This window comes from Aspergillus oryzae, chromosome 3 (genome assembly GCF_000184455.2).
Source record: "Aspergillus oryzae RIB40 DNA, chromosome 3".
NCBI lineage: Eukaryota > Fungi > Ascomycota > Eurotiomycetes > Eurotiales > Aspergillaceae > Aspergillus > Aspergillus oryzae.
In genome coordinates this window covers 1,695,156-1,720,157 of record NC_036437.1, presented here as the reverse complement: position 1 = coordinate 1,720,157, position 25,002 = coordinate 1,695,156, and the positions used below count along the sequence as shown (strand labels likewise).

Here is a 25,002-nt window from a genome sequence, read left to right as displayed (position 1 = left end):
TCTCGTATCGGATCTGGTACCCCCATCCACTCAGGAATCCTGTTCGCCACAGTGTTTCAGGTGTCCACCGTCGCCGCTGGTACTGCGAATCGTAGATTGAGGCTCTCCAGGAGTCCAGGACGGAGAGGACGGAGATCGGAAATGCGAGGAAAAAATTATCAAATTCATCGCCCCTTCGGTGCATATCAGGCTATTAGCATGGTTGCACTGGACCCACGACGTAGATGACCACGGGAAGGTCTCACGGTGAGACGCAGCGATCAGTTGGGCCCTTCCTTCCATAGGTAAACCCAGTGATAGTGCGTGGAGAAATAGTGCCTCTGGAGTAAAATTCTATCCAGATAGAGTTTCAGTCTATGTCGGCGCTATTTTCGTCCAACCCCCCGACCAAAGCTTCCAAAACTGCAAGAGGGGCCCTTTAGCGAAGTCGGACGTGGGATAGTACCAGTTTTCATTCACGGTTCGGTGGTTCCAATGACCCCATTGTGGTAGAGATATTGAAGTTGCTTTTTCTGCGTTTCCATGACCAACAGTCAACTATTCCGTAGTGTGGTGGCAAATGGCAACGTTGTAGATGCAAACTGACAGAGAAAAGAAATCGTGCATGAAGATCCCCGAATTATTGTCTTCTCCGCATCTTCCAAATAGACCGAAAGTCAACATGAGATTGGCTCATTCCAAATGGAAGGGTTGGCACTATTTGGAAGCCTGTCACTCTCTTCAACAAGAGAGTTTCTCAAGTCTGGGACTCGGTGGGTAACCGAAAACCTTCGTTTATGTGAATTCACCGAGGAGTGACACCTCCTTCCCGTCTGAGATAAGCACTGGGGGAGAACCTTGGTCGCCTCAAAAGATGCAATCATGATCAGCATAGTAGAGCCCACGTTCAACTTGCTTTCTCCAACTCCCAGCGGCCCGCATATGCCGCACATGGACTAGACTCGGACTCTGGGACCAATCTTCTCGCTTGAGGCAGGCCAGGTTCTCCAGATTCAGGAACCGGAATGCTTGGCCCGGGAGAAGGCTTCCCCTCCCACAGTCACATTATTCGTCCATGATCTTCTCATACGGAGTAGCGTTGCGCGGTACTCCGCAGTAGAACCGCGATAGCGAGTCATGATGCCATGGAATCACCCAATTGGTTAGAAAACCAACGGTGTATCACGCACGTGCTGCTCTCTCAGTCATTCTGCAATGCATTGCCTAGGTTCAATATGTTTGACTTTGCCGCTAGTGATCGACACCGCTAGTTGGTCCTCCTGCTGCAAAGCTCCAGGAACGGAACTCAAATCTGCACGCCACGGGCCTCTTTTTGCTCTATTCCCTCAGCCTTTGACAGTGGGAGTTATTGTCCTAGCTCAAGTGCCGGGGTATCCCCTCCTCGGCACTCAAGCTAGGAGGATTTGGAAGCCAATGGAAGGCGGCAATGTACACCGCAGGTTCCAGAATGAATCCAACCCAAGCATTTCGCCAGACAGAACACCCACCAACTAGGACTATGCATGCAGCTGCATCCCGGGTCGAGGAGTGGACACGGTGTACTGTTGGTCCCCGCAAAACCACTGTGGCCCGTCGGTTATCGGGTTCAATTCTGATCCCGGGCTATAGCGATGGCGAGTCTTGGCGGTTAACATTACCCAAGAGGAAATGAGGGATTTCGCATCCTTATCGATATGGAACAGTGTGAGTGTTGGTTCTGAGATGTGTGTTAGTAAACCTAATAAAAAAACCTAGTGATAAAAGACTATTGTCCTAGTGTCAAATAAGTCTCGTGTCGAGGAAAGAATGCCAAATGGAACCTTCTTCGAACGTCTTGGCACTATGACGACGAGGACCCGCTTCGTATAGATACTTTGTGACGGTTTTAGAAACGTCATTTGGAATTTTCGAACCAACAGCTTCAAATAGATAGTATTTCTTACTTCGTTGGTGGCGGATACCTTGGACGTAGGTGGTTAGGTATCTCCATTGTCGAGGGGATACTACTAAGCGACTAGCACGCCACTGGGTGAGAGCAAACCCGGTGATTGGAGGATTAACGGACGCGTAGTCTGTTTCAGCTGTTGAGCTTCCAACTTCCGACGAAAGTCTGACCGCAGAACTGGGTACCTCTTCCGAGCGGATGGATTGGAAACCTCGAATATTTCCGGAAACTGACCTAATTGACGGCCTTTCCCGACCGAGAAGGTACCTTGCTAGCTATGCCCCACAGGCTAATATATGTGTGGCTTTGGCTAAGATAGTAGATCGTTTCTGTAGAACAAAGACTGATGTCTACTTCGGAGTAAGACATTTCTGTGTGTGTGTGTTAGGGCAAGCCTAATGGCCCTCTCATATTTTGGTATTTCCGTATTAAGGCGTTCCAACAATGCTTCCATAGTGATCAGCATAATTAATCGTGCCATCAACTGTAAACCACAGGATTCCAAATCAGCTAATGGCCTTCCTCTTTGAGAATTACTCCAAGTCCACCTTCAACCGTTGCATGATGCGCTTCACTTTCCTTCGTTACCGGTGATCCACATGCTCCTAGTGGGTGCTTGTATAATCTCATGATAATGAGTGATGCCTACGGAGTATGTATCTTTCCCAATTCCCCCACGGGATTCCAGCCAACCGAGTTCCGGTCAATGTCATACATACTAAATCTGGTACCGAACCACCGTTGAGTCGTTTAAATCGATGCTTCGGATGCTGCGGCCACAGTCAAGAGCCTAAGGCATCGATACACGGATACTCACAGGTCCCATACTTGTACGGTTGATTCGCCGGGGGAAGCCGCAGCTTCCCGTGGCCTTCAGCACGGTCGCTTGCCCACTATCACTAAGACCCTACCGCCCGCGGATGCGCGCCATACTCCGTCTTGAATCCACAGGTGTCAACGTCGCAAAAGACGCTGTTCCGTTGGCTTGGACCTCCGTTCATCTTAAACCAGTAAAGAGCTGTTCGGTGGCAGACCGAGAATATGCCATGAGGCGAGACAACGGTCGAGACTATTTGATTTTAGTTGACATTTTAGTATCATGATGTGCTGCTGATGTGGAGTCGAATGGACCTGTCACTGAGGCCAGACTCGACGCTCGACGGTCACCAATTGTTCGAATTGATATGTGTGCGACAAATTAACAGTGGTGAAGAATCATGATCGTCAACGGCAACCTCACTCTAGCTCGTACACCCGTACTTTGTGGGGTTGAACCAAGGTGAGTCGCAATTTCTTACCTGTCAGATGGAGAGAATGATCAGAGCCGTTGATTTTTCTCTAGGAATCATGACCCTGTTTTGCTTTTTCTTCTCTTTCTTTGTGTTCAGTAAACACATCACAAAGTAATTTCTTGGTCTGTTGTCTGTGCTACAACGGTTTCTGCGGTGGCGTCCCTACTTTCGGTGGCGAGACAGGGGTTCACTGCAAGCCCTCGAGGAGCGAAGCGATGGCTATCTGCTTACGTCGTTAAGTCCGTCGGATGTTACAACGTCGCGATTGACATTAACTTTTCGGCCTTCAAGTACTCGTCGGCCTCTGCTATGGAGCAACGTGGAGTGTAGTGGCAAGTACTAGGAAAGTAGTGGTGGTTTAACACTCCTTCGTTGCCTTCTCGAAGGTCGCCAATTTCCTTCCATGCATGATTTTAAATTACATCGACGGAGACTCTAACCGGAGTCGGTATAACAGCAGCTCGTCTAGATGGGGCTTTCAGAATTAATACCCTACCCATGTTCTTAGGGTGCTCTAGACGACCTGCTACTGTACGGACGTTAGTAGCATCCTACGCTATATACTAAACATGCGGATATGGTTTTATTGCGCAGTCCCCTAAGGGTTTAGTGACCTTGCGGCAGTCTCCGTTCCCAAACATCGGAATATCAGGGGACTCCGTAACACCCCCTGCCATCCAATCGCTCACCCCTGGGCGAAAGGATAAAAGTGGCGCCGGGGTAGGGGGTTTGCAACCAATCACGAATGAGATCTATCTTTAGATGGAACCAATAATGGCCCGGAAAAACCCTCACCCCCCGAACTTTATGAATGCCTAATAAAAGAATAAATTGAAATCATCCATGGCGAGATGACAATCACACGGATTTTCGGGAAAGAAAGTCCCGCAGGGAAGGCTTGGATGTTACCATGGCAGTCGTTTTGCTTTTCTTTTCACCAGACGGCGGTTTGTTGTTACACGGCGGTCTGGCTCTTGGAGCTTGCGTGTTTTCCTGGCTAAGAAAAGCTTTGATCTAATTCGGGCTCTTGGCTTGCATTTGACAGCTCTGACCTGGTCCCTTGCTTGTGGCGCAGCCTGTCAGTGTTATCTGGAAATCTGGTTCATCGCGTTTGTTTCGGATTTCGTGGATCGATTTCTTGCTTGGTTTTAGTGTTTGGTACTTTGCATAAGGGTAAGTAAGGATGGTGGTCATATGTGGGTGAATACGCAATACCGGTCTGCAGGTGTTATGTAAGATGTGACTCGGGCAAACAGGTCGAAGATGATTGACTCCCGTACCTGTCGGGTTTATCGAATCAGATACAGTCTCTATAGCGAACCATTGTATACGGTACTCTTCCCAAGGTAAACCAATAATTCTATTTTGACAGCTCGGGTGGTGTAACCTGAGTTGACGGCAACGGCCAAGCGTCACCTTTGATTCCGATTCAAGCAAGGGTTGGCTGTTTTAGTAGATTCTGAGTCGCGCCAGGGCTGCAGGCTGCATTCTCCGCACCTGTTCCTGCAGTAGGCTTCGGTAAAGCTGATCGATCATGTATCCAGTAGCCGTTGAACAGGTCGAATCGCAAATGTGAGCAGCTCTTTGTGTTGAATCTTTAAGGTTATAGTGCTTGCACTATGGGTTGGTGGCTCAACTCTCAATTTTAAGGCGAGGCGTGTCCAATGGTACTGGGATCCAGTACCCCGGTTGAATTATCCTGTTCCGCCCATGACATGTAAGATAGAGGGCTCAATATGACTACGTGCCTTATGCAGGTAAGTATCTCATGATAAGTTGCCTACTTGGATCGTCCTATGTAAGCGAAGTCAAAGCGTTCATTCCTCAGCGTCACTAAATACTCAAGACTTAGGGCAACATCTACAGCCTGACTAAGTTCATATTGTCCGTCGACACGCTCTAATGTAAGGTACGAGTTGTAGCACACCATGCCACTATTAAATACCTAGTGGGGCCAGTCGAGACCGTTTCACCATTGGTTGGGTAGAACATAGTATCTCTTCTCGACGCTTGCTCCTAGTCGAGACTCTGAATGATGCCACTGAGAAGCCTCACTGGACTAGTATGTTGGTGACGTGATTTGAAAACGTTCCAAAATCATCGTGACCCAAACTTCATTTGCGACCGATATTCGGATTGACACTATTCCGTCATTCGACTATCAAATACAACATCTTCGTTACCCGCCCACGCAGATCTTAACTGGAAGAAAAAAAAGAAAAGCAAAGTGATGTTCATCATTCTTTTCTTTTTTCAAACATCGTTTCGCCTTTGGGGTCAAATCCCCAAATGGCGGACGGGACGATGCTCAGCGGGGCCGGCTAGGCTAGCCGGCGAGTCAATCCTCCCATTCACGCGCAGAGTTCATTGGCCCTCAATGCAGCTCCGGTGTACCCAGCCCTTCTTGCAGCCAACTCTCGCAGTGGGAGCAATGTTACCCATTATCTGGCCTATCAGTGACCCCTCAGCCCATGGGAGGGCGAGGTCGGATGTTCTTTACCCATTTTACCCTTTTCTTCCTTGAGGTCCCACCGGTGACCACCCTGCGAGGCCGCCACCCCACTCCAATTTACTTTTGCTAATGGCCACTGGCTCGATTTTGGACTCGCACTCCCATGTTGGTGGGACAGTCAAGCCGCTGATAAGCCAGATAGGCAAAGACTTGGGACGCAGGTCGGTTTTCCATTGGTAACGAGACTACCGATATGTATAGCACATCACCGTATCACTGTACATCAATCACTGTCCGTCCCCAGACTCAGGTTATCATTGATCGATGGGAGGGATACGTTGGATGTCTTAGATAGGCGCGCGCGCGAACACATTGTCTTGATCTCTGCAGTCTGACTGGGTTCAGAGCATCATGAACGTGACTCTTGTTCTCGGGCAATCAAATGTTCAAACTACTATTTCAGGAAGGCAAATCAGACTTCAGGTTTACTTTTCAGCCCAGGTCTCGGATAACAGTGGCAATTCACACACCCAACAGTCATGGTAGGACTGGACAGGATGCCTTAATCCAAGGATTATTACCGATGATACCTAAATAATTTAATAAAACATCACATAGATTGGTATTATTATTCGATTTTAATAGGACGGAGGACCAACAACCTTTCTATTATATTATTACATGAGACATCATACTCTACACCATCAATCAAATCCATCGTACTATGTTATGTCAATGCGGCATTTGACCACGAGTGAGGTTTTGTCTCTTCATCGCCCAATTTTCCTCTTTCCCTTTTTAATTGGTATAGAACAATCTCCGCATTATTTTACGAAGTACTATTAGTAGAACTATCAAAGACTGGTATACTAAGTTGGCAGGAACCAAAACTTTCTCAAGGTAAGGTACCCAGTTGTATGTAATAAAATGGGGGAGTGCCCGGAGTGGCCACTTTCCTCTTTTTTTTTTTTTTTTTTTTTAATCTTTTTACTTTTTACTTTTTTTTTCTTTTTTGGAGAGTCCTCAGATGGAGTCTTTATGAGGACCGCCAAGGTGGTCCACTCGTGCTCATGCGTCCCACATGCTTACGCCTTTTTTGGGTTCCCCGGCCGAGGAAAGTGGTCCCATTCCCTGTTAGTCGCGCATTGGATTTGTCGGCTGTGTAGTTCGGATGGGATCCTACGCTACCTTTCCCCAATGGAGCAATGGCACAACATTTTAGGGTAGACTTAGTTCTGGTTAGCAAAATGTAGATGGTGGTTATGATGATGCGGCGGATGCTGCCACAGTCGACGATGAGGAGTCCCACCTCCCGTCTGTTGCTCCGCTGTTGGAGGAACTGAGATGTGCACCGGCGTCAATCTGTGTCTGTTTGTGTGCCGTCCTGCGTCTGGTTTACGTGAGAGTGTCGATGGGCAAGAGTAAAAAAAAGTTATGAAGAATTAGGCGAAAAAGAGGCAAAAAGAATGGACATCGAAAAGAGAAATGACAGAGAACTTTCCCCTCAAAGTGTAAATTGGAGTAGGGAAACAATTGGGATTCATGAACAGAGTTATTCCCATTGATCATTCGCACCATTCAGGTAAAGATTAACTGATAATCATAGGAAATCTGGCACCACCATGGAGGAGTATCCTTGGAATTGATGGGCGGATGCACCGCGGCCATCCATTAGTGAGTTACTCCATTTATTAGGATTTATTTATTTTTCGAAATTTAATTTTCTTTTCCTTTTTTTTTTAAAAAAAAAATATCTTCTCGATTTTATTTTATTTATTATAATAAAAAAATTCATAATTATAATTATAATTCAGGATATTATTAGGTATAATTACTAGTATTATACTACCTTCCCTCCCTCTTCCACGGCCCCCCCCCCCCTCCAAATAGACAAGACGGACTAAAACTAAAAAGTACGGCTCCAGTCCTACGACTAACTCTCACTACGCACGGCGCTACTAAGTCGTAGCACAAGCAGATCAGTCTCTCTTTTATCCACTGTCCATCCTTCTGGCCGTCTCTCCCTCTTCCCTTTCCCATATCGGCCCTGTCTCTCGTTTCCCCGCGACTGTCCATTAGTCCTCTTTATTTCTTAGTCTTTTCCTTTTTTCCCTTTTTAGACTTGTCTCGATTCTCTGTCCTTCCCTTCGTTATTTCTTATTTTTTGGCTTTGATCCCCATCTCTCTCTTCTCTCTCTTTCTTTTACTTCATCATCTGTCTCCCGGTACCTTTGATCGTGATCGTCCCGAATCCAAAAAGGGTTGGCTCGTATCGACCAGAGGTTCCTGTCCTTCCTTCTATCAGATATAACTATACCGTACATTCACACTCAGAAGCCCAGAAGACGTTGCATATTTTATAAACCCTAATTCGGACTGCACTCTTCTGCCTTCAGTCATTCATTCATCCAGAACAAGAGACATCTACATTCATTCAACCTACAGTGCTCGACATCTATCATTAGCACCAAGCTGCCTCGACATCAATCTGGAACATCCTGACTTAGACTAAACATACTTAATAATACCCAAGAGGTTAAGCAGTGTTCGCTTGATCCTCATCACATTCATCATTGGTTCGTGGAAGGATGACTATATATCATACAGGATGCCCATACTGATCCCTCGTCTTCTAGTCACAATGGACGCTACATACACCATGGCACCAACGGTGCAAGGACAACCATCATTTGCATACTACCCCACTGCTGATTCACAAAGACAACAATACACAAGCCACCCGGCTGAGCCCCAGCCATACTATGGACAGATTCAGGCCTTCCCTCAGCAACACTGCCTCCCAGAGCAACAACCGGTCTACAATGCTCAACCCATGATGAACATGCATCAGATGGCTACCACCAATGCCTTCCGCGGAGCAATGAACATGACTCCCATCGCCTCTCCCCAACCATCTCACCTGAAGCCCACAATCGTCGTCCAGCAGGGTTCCCCAGCCCTCATGCCTTTGGACACAAGGTTCGTCGGTGACTACTATAGCTTCCCTTCTACCCCTCCACTCTCCACCGCGGGAAGTTCTATCAGCAGCCCGCCATCCAGCAGTGGCACCTTGCACACCCCAATCAACGACTGCTTCTTCTCATTCGAAAAGGTGGAGGGTGTAAAGGAGGGTTGTGAAAGTGACGTCCATGCCGAGCTTTTGGCCAGTGCCGACTGGACTCGGTCAGCAACTTCGCCTCCCATGACTCCTGGTATGTTTTCTTCTCATCAGTTGAGTAGGGGGTTGGAACCAGTCTAACTTCTTCTAGTCTTCATCAACGCCAATTCTCTCACCGCCAGTCAGAGCTCAGACTTCCTCTCTGCCCACGGGTCTTGCCCCTCTCTTTCTCCTTCGCCTTCTCCTGTATCTTCCTTGTTTACTCCGTCTCAGTCGGCTTTCCCTGTTGAGCAGGCCACCTCCGACTTCTGTGACCCTCGGCAGCTGACTGTCGAGTCTTCCGTCAACACATCCTCTCCCGCTGAGCTTCCTCCTTTGCCCACTCTCTCCTGCGATGAGGAGGAACCGAAGGTGGTCCTGGGAAGCGAGGCTGTGACTTTGCCAGTTCATGAGAACCCATCACCCGCTTACACTAGCTCTACCGAGGACCCCCTCAGTTCGTTGCCCACTTTTGACAGCTTCTCCGACCTTGATTCGGAGGACGAGTTTGTCAACCGCTTGGTTGACTTCCATCCCAGCGGTAATACTTACTACGTGGGCGAAAAGAGACAGCGCCTCAGCGCATACTCCTTCGATGACGAGGAGTTCTTGAGCGAGCACAGCTTGGAAGATTCTTCAGACGACCTGGAGTTGGCCCACTCTGGCCTTTCTTTCCTGGGATGCGCCGATTTCGCTCCGGCTCAAAGTGATGCCAGCGAGACCTCTGACGAGATGAAGACAAAGAAGCGAAGCAACTCCCGCAAGTCTCTCAAGAGAGCAAACTCTGAGGACCAGGATGCTCTCAAGAAGGCACAGGCACCGATCAACAGCCGGGCCAACAGCACAGAGGCCAACGTGGCTCAGCAGGCAGCTGCTCCGTCCTGCTCAGCCTCGGAAGCCAATGTATCTAGCTCCTGCGAGGCCCCATCTGTTCCTGTGTCGGTCAACCGCCGGGGTCGTAAGCAATCCCTGACGGATGATCCTTCCAAGACCTTTGTCTGCTCTCTCTGCTCTCGTCGTTTCCGTCGTCAGGAGCACCTTAAGCGTCACTACCGCTCTCTGCACACCCAGGACAAGCCCTTCGAGTGCAACGAGTGTGGTAAGAAGTTTTCTCGGAGTGACAACCTTGCGCAGCATGCCAGGACCCATGCCGGTGGCTCTATCGTGATGGGTGTCCTGGACACGAACAACGCATCTGAACGGTATGATAATCGCGACGCGAGTACCATGGGTGCTGTGCTCTATGAAGCTGCCCACGCTGCGGCGACCAAGTCGACGACTAGCGAATCATCCGAAGATGGTGTTTCTGACGCACCCTCTATCGATCGTCGGTCCGCCAAGAAGCGCAAGCGTGACGAGCACGTTTAGTTGCCCCCACTGCCGTTTGCAACTTCACGACGCGATGTGACCAGGAGCTCCCCCCTTACTACTTAATACACTATCATAATTACTCCACCATTGCACTGGTTGGTCTGGCTTTTGTCTTTGCGGTTTTGGCGTCTGGGCATTTACATTGGCGGTGTCAGGTGGGAGGCTAAGGTGTCTGGCAAAAGGATTTCGTTTCTCACAGGGGAAAAGAGAAACATAATATAGCACATGGTCTTCACAAAGGAAGATTTACATTGGAGGCATTAGACCGGTTGTCTGGGCGGCAACGGATTCGGCGCACTGGGAGTCCACGGTTTGGACTAAACTTAGAGCGCATGACGCCTTCTTTGAGGCACAGGTGGTGATTTGGGATTTTTCTTTTTTTCTCGTCGCATTTTCTGGCAAAGATGTTTTTGCCTCGATCAACAGAATGGCTCGAGTCATTCTTCACTCTTCTTGTACCCATTTTTCTTTTCTTTTTTTTTTTTTTTCCCTCTTTTTCTCTTCTCTATACTTCTCGTTCATCTTGCATTCTGTGTCCCTATTTGATGTAATATTTGATTTGACCTTGACCCGGGTTGCACCCTCACCACGTCTTTCCTGTGCTGGCCACATGTATACTTCAACTTGTCCCCAATCATTGCCTCATACCCCTGTGCGCATCATCCTGTTTTCATTTTGTTTGCATCCATAATATTCCCCCGTTGTTAATTCAAGCGCCCATTTGATTTGTGGCACAGTTAGTGATAATCAAAGATTCATCAAGAAATACCTTTCCAAGTATGTAGAGTAGTAGAGTAGTATGTTCTGTCAACCCATGGTCAGTGGTTTGGCTTCCGTCTCCGGAACCAACCTTGAAATCTGACGACCACCCGCAGTAAAAATTAAGTTAATCCACAATCCCGAATGATTAACAACTAAAAGACCAAACCCTGGTCTACATTAAATCGAACTACCACTAGTCTACATATCTTAAGCATCTAGACTCTAGCGCAAGCGCGGGGTCACCCAAAAACAAGGAAAAGAAAAAAAAAAAAAAAAAACCTCTCCTCAAATGATACCATCAACCCCACCATGACCCCATCACCACAACCACAAGGCAAAAGCCTAAACGTGATCGCCCTAATATCCGGAGGAAAAGACTCCCTCTACTCCCTCCTACACTGTATCCGCAACGGCCACAAAGTCATCGCCCTAGCCAATCTCCACCCGCCCGTCCAAGATGCCCAAGAAGACATCGACAGCTTCATGTACCAAACCATTGGCCACGCCGTAATCCCCCTCTACGAGCAGGCCTTGGACATCCCTCTTTACCGCGCCCCCATTTCCGGCGGCGCGGTCGACACAGCCCGCATCTATCGCAATGATGCCGCGGATCAGATGGCTGAATCCCACCAGGAAGATGGCCAAGATGAGACGGAGTCGCTCGTTCCGCTGCTGAAACGGGTTATGGAACGTCATCCGGAGGCGAATGCTGTCTGTGCTGGGGCGATCTTGTCTACTTATCAAAGAACGAGGATTGAGAATGTGGCGTTTCGGTTGGGGTTGACGCCGTTGGCTTGGTTGTGGAATTATCCGGTGCTTCCTGCGCCGGTGGAGCGGGAGGGCGTGGTTACGCAGGCTGGGTTATTGGAGGATATGGCGGGCGTTGGGTGTGAGGCGAGGATTATTAAGGTTGCCTCTGGGGGGTTGGATGAGGGGTTTCTTTGGGGGGATGTTTCGAGTGCGGATGGGCTTGTGCGGAGGAGGATTGAGAGGGGGATGAGGAGGTTTGTGGTGGATGATCTTGGGGGTGCGGTTCTAGGGGAGGGGGGTGAGTATGAGAGTCTGGCGGTTGATGGGCCTGGGTTTCTTTGGAAGGGGAGGATTGAGATTGAGGAGAGGGAGGTCTGTTCTGGGGAGGGGGGTGTTGGGTTTGTGAGGCTTCGGGGGGCGAGGTGTGTGCCCAAGGATGGAGAGGATGGGGTTTCGCCGGGGGATGTGAGGCGGCCGGCGTTGTTAGATGTGAAGTTCTCTGGGGTTTTGGATGGGGTGGTTTCGGAGGTGGGGGATTTGGAGCTCAAGACTGTGGAGGAGTCTCAGTCGATGTGGCGGCTTGGGGAGGTCGCTCAATCGAGGAATGGTGGTACTTGGGCTATCTCGAATCTTGCGGCGCCTGAGGCTGGTCCTGGTGCTGGGGAGCAGATGGAGGCGATTGCGCGGAAGATACAGCTTATATTGGAGTCTACGGGTACGCGGACACCGGCTGATATTGTCTTTGCTACGGTTTTGATTCGCTCGATGGTTGATTTCCCGTTGATGAACGATATCTACGTTTCGCTTTTTAAGAAGCCGAATCCCCCGGCTAGAGCTACGGTGGCCTGTGGGAATAGCCTCCCCGAGGGCGTGAATATTATGGTCTCGTTGGTCGTTGATTTGGGTCCTAGGGATCTGCGGCAGGGTCTTCATGTTCAGTCCCGATCATACTGGGCCCCGGCTAATATTGGGCCGTATTCCCAGGCTATGTCTATTCCGGTGCGATCAGAGCGGCTGGTGTACATTGCCGGTCAGATACCTCTGGAACCGGCGTCGATGGATATGGTGGCTGGCCCAGAGTCGTGGCTAGAGGGCTACTCCTTGCGAGCGGTGCTGTCTTTGCAGCACATGTGGAGGATTGGGGCAGCGATGCAGGTTGACTGGTGGCTGGGGGCAGTTGCGTATCTAACGGGAGCAGATCATATCGGTACCAAAGCGCAAATCGCATGGCGTCTGTGGGAGATGATGTATGCCCAGCAAACAGATTCAGACGAGGATGACGAAGAGCCGGTGTTGGATGCTTGGGACATCAAGTATGGAGGACGAGCTCATGACCAGCCAATAAACCTAGAGGCAGCTGCTTTGCCTAACATATCCGTGGTGCAGTCGGACGTACTGGTTCCTCCATTTTTTGCTGTCCAGGTTGCCGAACTTCCCCGGGGTAGCGATATCGAATGGCAGGGTTTGGGTTGCCGGTGTGGTGGCTTGAAAATGGCTGCGGAAGAATTGGATGTTGGTCGCAAGATCGACACCATCACGGACGGGAATCTGCGATACACAGGAGTCGAGATTGACAATGGTACCGAACTGGAGTCGTGCCTGCAGCGCCTTCTCGAAAGATACTCCACAGCGGGTGTTTCCCATGCAGTTCTCTACACAGCACAGCCGCTGTCTGCCAATACTTGGCCGGGTCAGATCGTGCCTTGCACGTCAGTATGGGGCCAAAAAGGGCGGCAATTGGCGGCTGGGATTATCCTACAGACGCATAACCCCACGGACGCGTGGACAGAGTAGACAGAATTACTACCGCTGCATATTGCGTGACATAAGAATAAGGCTGATGCCACGTTTAACCGGAAGGCCTGTGTGTAGATTTAGCATCAACCCTAATTGATTGGTCACAACTGCTCGATAAGTGTGCTTAGACATCAGGAGATAAGTGTCTGGCGATACAGGATCAGCAGTGGTACGCTGACTCAGGGTTGACTGGGACATGTTTCATATGAAGCATTACTGGATTTCATGAAATAGGACCAGGAAAATTGCCAGTGCAAGTGTTAATCCTAGAGGCCTAGATCTATGCATAATCTGGGTGACCGTTGACTCGCATTATCCCGTGAGCCTAAAAGCATGTGATAAGCAAAAAACCGCCTCCGTTTTCGTTGCCTCATTGAATAACAACCGATCCTTCGCACTCCACCAGCAATACGCCTTTATACTCACTTGTATGCCTTGGATTGCCCGTTTGGACCGGCTTATGGATAATCTACTAACGTGGTTTCTCAGTTTAGTGTCCTCGTGTCTCCGCAACTGTCTCCTCAGATATGACGTACTCGCTCTAAACCTCTCCGATCAAGAGTCCATGGGGTCATGGCCGCTTCGCAGAACCATGAGGAGAGATTAACTCCCTCCAGTAATCTAATACAATCCGACTCATTTATCTCGGACAGTCTCCGAAATTCTTCCCGGTCGCCGCACCCCTACCATCGCAAGGGCTCAAAACGCTCCGAACCGCATCTGCTACCTACCGATGGCCGCGATCAACCAACTCCCAATTCATGGCCTAAAACGTCTAGTGATAGCGGCACCGAGGCAGACGATGAGAGTACAGGAATTTTAAAAGGACTCCCGGCGCCACCGCTTCGGCAGCGGAAAGGGCTGCGTTCGGGCTTCAATGGTGCCGCGGACCGTGACTCGTGGTTGCCGTTATTGCAACCGTGGCCCTCGCTGGGACGGTCAACGTCCCGGAGCTCACGACAGAGCTCCAGTGAAGATACGGGAACAGGAAGGGTGGGACTACGAGGGAAGGCTGGGGAAAAGCGCCTCGAAGTCTTGCGGAGGCTATTAGAGACCGGTCTTCTATTGTCCGTGGGTGCGGTTGTGCTGTCCCAGGAGAATACGAGGTTACTTGCATGGGCTTGGAGGAAAGGTACGTATGATTGCTGTTGGCATTTTGTGAAATTCATTGCTTACCTTTATCGCCTGGCAGAACTACTTGCGCATGGCCTTCTTGTCACCGGCCTGTACGCGGTGTATCCGCTGAGGAGAAATGGACGCCTACGGCTTTCCGGACTATACTCTTTTACCATTCCAAGCAGTTTCGATCCCGCACCTCTTCTTTACCCGATTTTGATACCCATCTACACCTCTTTATCCTTGGCGCACTGTAGCCCTGCGTTGGTACTGCCGAACATCATTCTCAGTCTCTCGTCTTTACCCGCCCCTGTCATTCCACTGCGCGAGTGGATGCATGGTCACAGTGTCGTCCATTGGTTGGTCACGTTGATACCCATTCTTGTCTCGGAGCATTTTTCTGCAGATCACACGATACCCAAGCCTCTCACACTTCGCGGCCTCAATTCTGAAGTTTTGACTCTTGTTTTTCCGTTCCATCAAGCATTGATACCCACTTTAGATTTCTTATTAACTACCAGTATCCTTCCGGCAGAACTACAGCTTTTGACGAGTGCTCTTGTGAATCTGTTTTTGTTTGCGAGCGCCCCCCAGGCGGAGATCCTTAAGGCGCTATTGTGGTTGGGCGGCTTGTGCATTTTTATCTCTTGCCGACATGTTCTCCGTTGGGAGGTCGCTCTGGCTAGGATCCCCAGCTGGAAGTTTAGACGGTCGCCCAGTGGTTCGCAATCACGAATAAATCTCCTGTATGTTATCGACCATAAACTCTGCCAAAAACTGAGCCGAACGGGCTCCTCTGAAGATGCTTTGTCGGACAGTGAATCCGAGGCTCACATAGCGCCAATACCACGCAGAACAACGCATGAGTTCCGAGACAAGACTCCAGCTAGAGAACTGGCCGACAAAGCTCCCCAAGAGAACGGCCATCGGCATGCCGTACATCGAAGACGACATACCATCTCCAGCGTGGATGAGGTTGCACATTCAGAGCGTATCAGGACCACTCCATCTGGCCGACGGAAACGATCGATGGCCCCGGGTCTGGCATCCTTTTTGTCACTGACTGTACCACAAGCACAAGTGCGGAAATGGCTTTATGCCCTGTACGTATATGCTGCTGTGACAATTATCATCATGGGTCCTGTGCGAAAGTACGTGGGCGAGCGCGCACTGCAAGGAGAGGAGCCCTTCGGGTGGGCCCTGAGCTACCTACTTGGAAATGTGTCTTGGTTCAGGTTCTGGGTGATCATGTGGAACCTGGAGTATTGGATCCCTCTTCCTCCTCGCTTGGACGGTGAAATATGCTCTCTCGGCTGGATGGAGTGTCTCCGGCAAACTTCTTTTGGCGAAGCCAACACACGTCTTCTGATTGCTGCTCACTGTATTGTGGTGATTATGATGGGCCTGGGCGTTGTTTTCCAGTTGAGCTCCCTCGTAGAAGTGGATACAAGACGCAAGGTTTTCCACGGCATGATGGTATTGATGTTTCTTCCTACCATCTACATCGATCCTGCATTCTGTGCTCTTGCTCTGGCTCTAGTACTGTCTATATTTCTCCTCCTGGATCTTTTCCGGGCCTCCCAAATGCCGCCAATCTCTCGACCGTTGACTTATTTCCTGGCACCCTATGTTGACGGCCGTGACCATCGGGGGCCTGTCATCATCTCTCACATCTTCCTTCTCATCGGATGCTCCATTCCTCTTTGGCTTTCTTTGGCTGACATCCCCCGGTCGGAAGATCACCCGTGGGGCGCATGGAACGTTCAGTTCCGGGATGTCAGTATGGTCAGCGGAGTAGTATGCGTCGGTCTTGGAGATGCAGCCGCGTCACTAGTGGGTCGTCGGTTTGGTCGGCGTAAGTGGTTCTGGGGTGGAGGCAAGTCCTTGGAAGGCAGCGTGGCTTTTGCGGCGGCCGTGACCGGTGGTCTAGTTTTTGCCCGACTGTGGCTTGCCGCGGGCCAGTGGGCTGTGCATGGGAACGATGGGCAGAATCAAGTATTCTGGCTTTGGACGGTGTGCAAAGCCATCATAGCAGCTGCAGGCACCAGTGCGACCGAAGCGATTTTGACGGGGTGCAACGACAATGTTGTCGTACCGATTGTGCTGTGGCTGCTCGTCAGGGGACTCGGGTTGTGAGGACAGGTAGATTACTGGGACATGCTTTCTGGATGAAACAGTCCCTGAGAAGCTTATCTGGCATGGTTTTGACTTTCTAGATCAGGAAAATGGGTAGGGGGATCTGTCTTGTATTTCATTCTTGTCCATGGTTTTCTGTCTTTTTTTTTTTTTTTTTTTTTGACTTTCCTTTCTCCTCTCTACCTTGTGTTGCAAGATTTAGAAGGAATAATGAGCGGCGTAGATAGTCTGTGCCTTGATGTGTTGGAACAGATTCACATGACGAGGATATTGTTTGGGGGTCCACCCGTGACATGGGAAAAAGATACCATACCTGAGAATAATAATAGATGACTGGTTGAATCCCCTTAGGCAACTTTCTACGATTCGTCAAGGACGTTGCTGATCGCCTCGTTAGTGGACGCCAACGTATCTAACGCGTCTCCACTTTGGTCTTATCGATGATTCGGCAGATCAATCTTCAGTCATTCAGTGGCAAACCGGGCGCTTGCGGACAGGAGGCTATCATCAGATGAGTCATTCACTCTGGCTAAAAGAGAGTATGAGTAACAGGAAGTGCAGGTGTCATGGTGAATGACGGACGACTCGGTACACTTTGTAGAGTTGTAGATGTCATGGACAAGGTCCTTGTATGTCCTGGCGGCGATCGAAGATAACGTGATAACCCCCGGAATGATCCTGTGATCCTGTGATCTTCCGGCCTCAGGCCACCGCTGGATTAGGTTCCCGTTTCTGAGACACCCTGGTTCTCTATCTTCGCCATTTTTTCTGGATCTTCCATCATTTTACAGTCGCCTTCAGGAATCTGACCATTCTCCTCCCAGTCATCCCAGTCATTCCAGTAATCAACCTGTTCCTGTTTTGGATATTCATCTGGATTGGTTCCCGATCATCTCCAAATCCATCGCCGCCCTTCTGACCGCCTTGCTTCCCACTGGTCCCCAATAGATCGTTATCGCGGACTAGTTTAGCACTGGTACTTTCCCCCAAAGACGAGATCGTCAAACGTTCCTTGGGTCTACTGCTTGTCACCCGCCCTGGCCTCATCACATCATCCTCCGCTGATACGCCAGAGTCGGTACTTCCTCTCCTTTCCTGTCCATTTGCCTCTATTTGACACTCTCCTATTTCTCTGATCTTCCGCCATTTGCGTTTTCTCGCATCCACGCTTGTACCACCTTCTATAGAGTGTTATCGGGGATAATCCCGACCACCATCGACCTTGATCAACATCCTTGGCTACCTCCTGCAGCTATCGCCTTCCTATCAGCGTAGAGCACCCGTTTCCGCCTCACCGCTCTCGTACGCCTGTATACTGTTCCCATCCTTGTCGTTGCTGCTCACCTCGACACTTTCTCCTTCACAGCGACTTGGTCCACTTTCTGTCGTTTCGGTCCTTGACGCCCGATATTCGCCCATCATCTCCTCCTTCGTTCCACAGCTCCCGGCTTCTGCTATCCTTCGACATACCTTCTCCGCCCTTTCTTCAGCCTTATCTATTCCTTGATAGCACCCTATCGACCAACTCTCTGGACATCATCTCTTCCTTCCCCTGATGGGCCACTTCCATCAGCAATCGTTGTTGCTGCCGTTGCTGAGGTAGTTGTGGCCGCCGGGGTGTGGTTGATTCTTTGTAGACGCTCCTCTTAGGGCGTTGTCGTCGCCCTGTTCGCAGTATGTCGTCTTCACACCACAGGAGGTCCAGGGAGACCTCCCATGCCGAGATGCCCATTGGTCGTTATACTAGACTGGATGAAATTGGCCGAGGGAGTTTTGCTACAGTTTATCAGGGTGTGCATACGGTAAGTCTAGACTTGTTAAGGTTCATTAGGTCTATTCAAGTGGAGCTATACGGAGCTAATGCTAAATACTTTGGGGTTTCTAGAAATCACGTACTTACGTCGCCATCAAGTCCGTCAACCTCTCCAAATTGAATAAGAAACTAAAAGAGAACCTTTCCTCGGAAATTCATATCCTGAAAGGGCTATACCATCCACATATCGTTGCCCTCATTGACTGCCATGAGACGACGTCACACATCCACCTGGTGATGGAATATTGTGCCTTGGGAGATCTGTCACTGTTCATCAAGCGCCGAGATACACTCGGGGACCATCGTTATACGCAGGACATGATTGCGAAGTATCCGAACCCCCGTGGTGGCGCACTAAATGAAGTGGTCGTCCGCCATTTCCTCAAGCAGCTGGCAAGCGCCCTGAAATTTCTCCGAGATCGAAACTTGATCCACCGTGACATCAAGCCACAAAATCTACTACTGTGTCCGTCTCCGTCATCGTACCGGAGTGGTGTGGCTCAGGTCGTGCCGTTCAAAGGGTGTGATGAATCCTTTAGCCCTGCAACGGGATTAGAATCTCTACCAATGCTCAAGATTGCGGATTTCGGCTTTGCTCGGTCTCTTCCGTCGACGTCGCTTGCTGAAACATTGTGTGGTTCCCCTCTGTATATGGCTCCCGAGATCCTCCGGTACGAGAAATACGATGCTAAAGCAGATCTTTGGTCGGTGGGCACAGTGCTTTATGAGATGGTGGTGGGCAAGCCTCCTTTTCGGGCAACGAACCATGTTGAGCTGCTTCGGAAGATTGAGAAAGGAGAGGACAGGATCAAGTTCCCCGAGGAGAATCCTGCTTCGGAACAAATAAAGTCACTTATCCGAATGCTACTGAAGCGGAATCCTGTGGAACGTATGAATTTCTCCGATTTCTTCGACTGCGACACTATCACAGGACCCATCCCGGGGCTAATAGCTGATGATGCTCCTTCGACGTCCCGCCGTTCGTCTGTCGCAGTGAACACCTCCGGATCTACATCTCGTCCTCAGTCTCGAACGGGGTCAAGGACCCCCACCGGGATGAAACGTGAGAAAGACGCGTCGTACCCTGGAAAAAAGGACGATCAAGTATCGTACCCAGCTGCTCATCGACCTCCCACGCAGAGGTCGGACACTCCGCCGGCTTCATCTCCTATGCGTAGGATGGGAAGTGGGGACAGGGCGACTACATCTAAAGAAACGGTAACCACGACGCCTCGGAGACCAAGTGTGGTTTCTCTTGCCACGGCTCCCGGTCGCCAGGAGCTTGTAGATCGAAACGCTACGGCCGCTGTGATGGAGCGGCAAAGGAGCCGAAATACCTACGCGGGAGTCCCGCAAACTGAGAAGCAAGCTGAGAAAACGAAAGAGGAAAGTGAGCGCGCTGCACAAGAAATTGCGTTTGAGAGAGACTACGTGCTCGTTGAGAAACGTGCTGTGGAGGTAAATGCGTTTGCAGATGAATTGGCACATAGTCCTCGGATCCAGGGTGGTTTCCCCAGGAACGCCTATGCTCTATCGCGTCGTCCGGGCACACAAGGCTCGTCCACGGCGACAGCTACGTCGCCCTTGGCCACTACAGGTAAAGCAATGCAAGTTGCTTCGGGACGAGCTCGGGCTGATTCGACGCACACTCGTCAAGGTTCCTATGAGCGTCGATACGGCCAGAGTCCTACGTCCGCCATCTCAAAAGCGCTCCACATGGCCAGCGGACGCTTGTTTGGGATGGGCTTCTCGCCACCCATGACTATTACGAAAGGAGGGCGTTCTCCCCCACTGGGCTACAATCCCTTCCCGGCGTATCCGGCGGCTCAAGGTAGTTTGATGGTTGTCGGGGATGGAGCAAGGACTAACGTGACCTTGGATGAGGACGCGAAGACCGTCCAAGTGATCGAGGAATGTGCCACGCGGAGTGACGTGGTGTATGGCTTCGCTGAGGTCAAATACAAGCAACTCATCCCTCTGGCGCCTTCCGTTCAAACAGACCCGTCGGGAAGGGCTAATGTGCCCGGTGGGGAGCGAGATTCTACCGATCTGACAGATGGTGGGCTCACGGTTGATGCCGTTGTAACTCTGTCCGAAGAAGCCCTCGTTCTCTACGTCAAAGCACTCTCTTTGTTGGCAAAATCTATGGATATCGCTGGCGCTTGGTGGTCCCGGAAGAACCGTGGAGAAGCATTTGGCGAATCGGCCATGGGGAGGACGGACGCCACGAGTACGCTTGTCAGCAACCGCATCAACAATGTCGTACAATGGGTGCGAAATCGATTCAACGAGGTGTTGGAAAAGGCAGAATTTGTTCGTCTCAAATTAATCGAGGGCCAGAAACGCTTGCCACCAGATCACCCCAGTCATCCCAGTAATCACTCCGTCGGCCCCTCCGTCGGCTCCGGCGCATCAACGGACGTTGTCGTTAGTTCGGGTGTGACGGCGGAGAAGCTAATGTACGATCGGGCACTAGAGATGAGTCGGGCAGCCGCTATCAATGAACTTACGGGTGAAGAGCTTTCCGGGTGCGAGATAGCGTATGTCACAGCCATTCGGATGTTGGAAGCTGTATTGGAAGAAGAAGAGGTATCCCGGTCTGAGCCAGGAAGCGGCACCGACAGAGGCGATGCCCGGCGAGATGGCGACAAAGCCATGCTGGATGGCGTCCGGATGGAAGACCGACAGGTGGTGATTAAATGTGAGTTATCCCGCGCACACAATGGCAAAATTTCTCTTCTGACAGGTCATGCAGTGGTATCCAGCATCAGGGGTCGCTTGGCATCCCTGCGCAAAAAACTCGCCCTGTTGGCAAAACGGCAGAGCCCACCTTCTAGCGTTCCTGGCAAGGTGGCTCCGTCCAGCTTGGTGCCTGCTGCTCAGGCCGTCGGGACAACGCCCAAATAGAACGTGGAACGACTAATCTCATGCATGCAGGTACATGCTACGTCAAGATATAGTCCTTTTCTCTTCGGTATTTTCATTTCTCCTGCATTTTACATCCCTTCTATATCTAATCAATCGTGTGCGAGTTCATATACGGCGCTTTCTGTTGAAGACCTGTCAGCGCTTTTTTTCTTTTTCTTTTTTTCTTTTTCTTTCCGTGTTTCTTCATCCTTGCAGCTTCGATTTTCATTGTCACGAGAAAGCAGTCTAGCTTTGTACTGCCTTGATTTGGCGTTCGAGGTGGGAGAAGTATACAAATTGCCACAACTTGGATATGAATGATGAAGCTACGGCTTGGGAGTCTGGGTAGGCGCAGGATTGAAATTTTTCTTGATTTGAACAGAGACCATTACCAGACCACTTTGTATTGTACATACTTAATTGAACGAAAATTCTTTTGGACACCATTTCCTGTTTTTCTTTTTCTTTCTGATGCTTTTCTGGTGCAGTTTCGACTAACGTGGATACTACTTGACTCACTAGGTTGGATATAAAGCTGCGGAATAAGACAATCTAGGCCTAATTGCATCAAGAATAGCGGATCTTCCGCAAGCAAAAACCCTCACAGGCGCCGAGGCTATCACGCCATCGATTTTCATTTGTCAAGGAAAAGGGTCTCGCAGCGATTTAGAAGGCCGGGAGCTTTCTCCTGTGGATACTGGTTCCGCTGCAGAACCAAACTTTTTTTTACCCTTTTTCGCCTTCATAAAATTAATTGCGTTATGGGCTCAACCATGTGGCACTCACGTCTAATTTTTTTTAAAAAAATTTTTGTTTTCTCTTTGTGTTCTTTTGCCATCTATGATATCTTTCGTTTAGCTCCATCTCTTTCTTTTAATCATTCTTATATGCATATTTGACGGGGAGAGCTTAAATCTACCGGTCATAAGATACCTTAATTCAATCCCTGTCAGCATTGCACCTTTTTCGCTCTTTCTTACGAGGTTGCATGGTCTTTTATAATATAGGACCTTATTCCTTTTCAGGCGGTTGCCAACACCAGCCTTGACGCACCGGCCTGATTGCATCAGATTTAGGCTCAGCACATCATCACATCTCGTGGTGTACGTCCGTCGTTAGCCGCTGGATCTGCTCAATATAACCCTTTCGTTCGCCTGCTTTCTTCTCCATAGCTTCTAGAGCTTCGGTGGAGAACATTCTTGAGCTTTAGGCTAAATTTTCCGCTTTACCATGAGCGATTCAGCTTCGAAATCCGCAAAGGGAGTCATGCCGGACACAAAGGCCCTGGAAGAAGGGCCCCGGAGGGCCGATGGTGTCTCTCAGCTATGTATGCATTGTGATCTATCTCGATGAATCGGAAGCCGTGATCTAACTATACCGTGCAGATGAGGGCAATGTCTTCGACGCAACACCTGAAGACCGCCGGCAAATTGGCGTGGTTAGCGCCTCGTTCCTGATCTTCAACAGAGTCATTGGAACTGGTATCTTTGCTACGCCAAGTACTATCCTGTCGTTGGCCGGTAGTGTTGGACTTTCCCTGTTCATGTGGGTGATTGGCACTGTCATTGCCATGGCCGGTACCGCCGTGTACCTGGAATGGGGTACTGCTATCCCGAAGTACGTTTACTACCGTCCTGTACTATCTTTCATTGAGATCAGTCGGACTAACCATGCCTAGGAACGGTGGTGAAAAGAACTATCTTGAATATGTCTTCAAGAAGCCCAAGTTCCTCATAACATGCATGTATGCTTCTTACGTCATGTTACTTGGCTGGGCTGCGAGCAACAGTGTGGTGTTCGGCGAGTACATCCTCAATGCCGCTGATGTCGAGGTCGACCGTTGGAACCAACGTGGCATTGGGTTGGCCTGTATCTCTGCTGCTTTCCTCATTCATGCCTTCGCCTTGAAGTGGGGTCTTCATCTCCAAAACTTCCTTGGTGTGGTCAAGCTTGTCATCATCGTGTTCGTCGTCGTCTGTGGGTTTGTTGCCCTCGGAGGTCATATGAAGATCGATAACCCCCCTCACAACTTCCGGAATGCCTTTGAAGGCACAACGAATAGCGGTTATGGAATCGTCATGTCACTATATAACGTCATCTGGTCATTTATCGGCTACTCGAATGCCAACTACGTAAGTAATGTCGATTACTATCGCGTGACACCATTTTCTAACTAGTCACAGGCTTTGAGTGAGACCAAGAACCCCACACGCACATTGAAGATCGCCGCGCCAATTGCCATCGGATCCGTTGGAGTCCTTTACATGCTCTGCAACATCGCTTATTTCGCCGCCGTCCCTCGAGAACAGTTTCTTAGTTCTGGCCAGACTGTCGCCGCCGTCTTTTTCGGTAACATGTTTGGACCGAGGGCAGAGAAGGTCATGTCGGTCTTCGTCGCCTTATCAGCATTTGGCAATGTCTTGTCGGTGATCTTCTCTCAAGGTCGCATCGTCCAAGAGCTGGGACGTGAGGGTGTCCTGCCTCTCTCGAAGTTTTTCGCTAGCAACAAGCCACTTAATGCGCCGGCCGCTGGTCTGTTTGAGCACTACATCGTCTCGATCATCATCTTACTGGCTCCCCCTCCCGGAGACGCTTATAACTTCTTGGTCAACCTGATTTCGTACCCGCTCGCCATCATCAACGTCTTTGTATCTGGTGGCCTCGTTTATGTCTACTTCACCCACAAGACGAAGTTCCCCGACTGGAACCCTGGTATCCGCGCCACACTTCCCGTGACCATCTTCTTCTGCTTGTCCAACGTGTATCTGGTGGTGGCGCCGTACGTGCCCCCAAGTGCCGGACAGAGCGTCTACGAGGAACTCCCATACTACCTGCACTGTGTGGTGGCCCTGGGAATCTTCGCAGCCGGTGGAATCTATTACCTCGTGTGGGCCGTTTTGCTCCCACGCTTGGGCAACTATGTGCTGGTCAAGGAAACCGTGGTGGATGCTGACGGCTGGTCTCGGAGTGTCATCTCACGTCTCCCGTTGGCGGAAGCTGAAATTCGTCAAGCGCAATGGCAACAGGAGCAACAGCACTCCTAAGATTGTCTAGGACAACCTAGACATGATTCATGAGTTCAAGATTCAACATCATTATTTTCAAGCGTAATCATAATGTTTACAGCGGAGCATTTGTCTGGAGTTGGGAATTTCTGGGGATTTTTGATTTTGCACATTTGGTTTGGTCAACAAAGTTATACCCCGGTTCAACATGTTACGGATACCACTTCGATTCTTAATTGTAGGATAGATCTTTATAGAGAGATTTTAAGAAGTTTCGATTATTTTGAATAATAGACTATTTGAAGAGATTTATGTGTCCCAGTCATCTATGGAAGCCCATCCACGAAGGATGCAAAAAAATTGCAGTCATGGACCCCTCAAACTGGCTGGTGTACGGTCTTGCAAGTACTGCCCTCGAAAGGACAGCTCGACAACGATCTGCCTGTGGGGGAAGAGCATGGCATCTGCTGTATGTGAGTATTACTTGCTGAAAGAATGTATATGTATAATGAACTAGGGT

General features: G+C 49.9%; 5 protein-coding genes across 5 annotated transcripts; all 5 read left to right on the top strand.

Moving 5' to 3' along the window:
• Nucleotides 1–8,309: 8,309 nt before the first annotated feature.
• Nucleotides 8,310–10,193, top strand: sebA (putative C2H2 transcription factor (Seb1); the record flags this gene model as incomplete). The annotated part of the gene is made up of 2 exons (XM_001821121.3): nucleotides 8,310–8,880; nucleotides 8,938–10,193. The coding sequence occupies 2 exons, from the start codon at nucleotides 8,310–8,312 to the stop codon at nucleotides 10,191–10,193; spliced, it is 1,827 nt and encodes a 608-aa protein (XP_001821173.1).
• A 1,074-nt stretch (nucleotides 10,194–11,267) lies between these two features.
• Nucleotides 11,268–13,502, top strand: AO090023000649 (diphthine--ammonia ligase family protein; the record flags this gene model as incomplete). Its single annotated transcript, XM_023235694.1, has 1 exon — nucleotides 11,268–13,502. The coding sequence occupies one exon, from the start codon at nucleotides 11,268–11,270 to the stop codon at nucleotides 13,500–13,502; it is 2,235 nt and encodes a 744-aa protein (XP_023090693.1).
• A 2,253-nt stretch (nucleotides 13,503–15,755) lies between these two features.
• On the top strand, nucleotides 15,756–16,757 carry AO090023000648 (putative phosphatidate cytidylyltransferase; the record flags this gene model as incomplete). Its single annotated transcript, XM_023235693.1, has 1 exon — nucleotides 15,756–16,757. One exon carries the CDS (start codon nucleotides 15,756–15,758, stop codon nucleotides 16,755–16,757), a length of 1,002 nt encoding a protein of 333 aa, XP_023090692.1.
• Nucleotides 16,758–18,433: 1,676 nt separating this feature from the next.
• Nucleotides 18,434–21,743, top strand: atg1 (serine/threonine protein kinase ATG1; the record flags this gene model as incomplete). Its single annotated transcript, XM_023235692.1, has 3 exons — nucleotides 18,434–18,559; nucleotides 18,643–21,271; nucleotides 21,694–21,743. 3 exons carry the CDS (start codon nucleotides 18,434–18,436, stop codon nucleotides 21,741–21,743), a joined length of 2,805 nt encoding a protein of 934 aa, XP_023090691.1.
• Nucleotides 21,744–22,743: 1,000 nt separating this feature from the next.
• AO090023000646 (high affinity methionine permease) lies at nucleotides 22,744–24,521 on the top strand (the record flags this gene model as incomplete). The annotated part of the gene is made up of 4 exons (XM_001821117.3): nucleotides 22,744–22,804; nucleotides 22,863–23,094; nucleotides 23,156–23,609; nucleotides 23,661–24,521. The coding sequence occupies 4 exons, from the start codon at nucleotides 22,744–22,746 to the stop codon at nucleotides 24,519–24,521; spliced, it is 1,608 nt and encodes a 535-aa protein (XP_001821169.3).
• Between the last annotated feature and the right edge of the window lie 481 nt (nucleotides 24,522–25,002).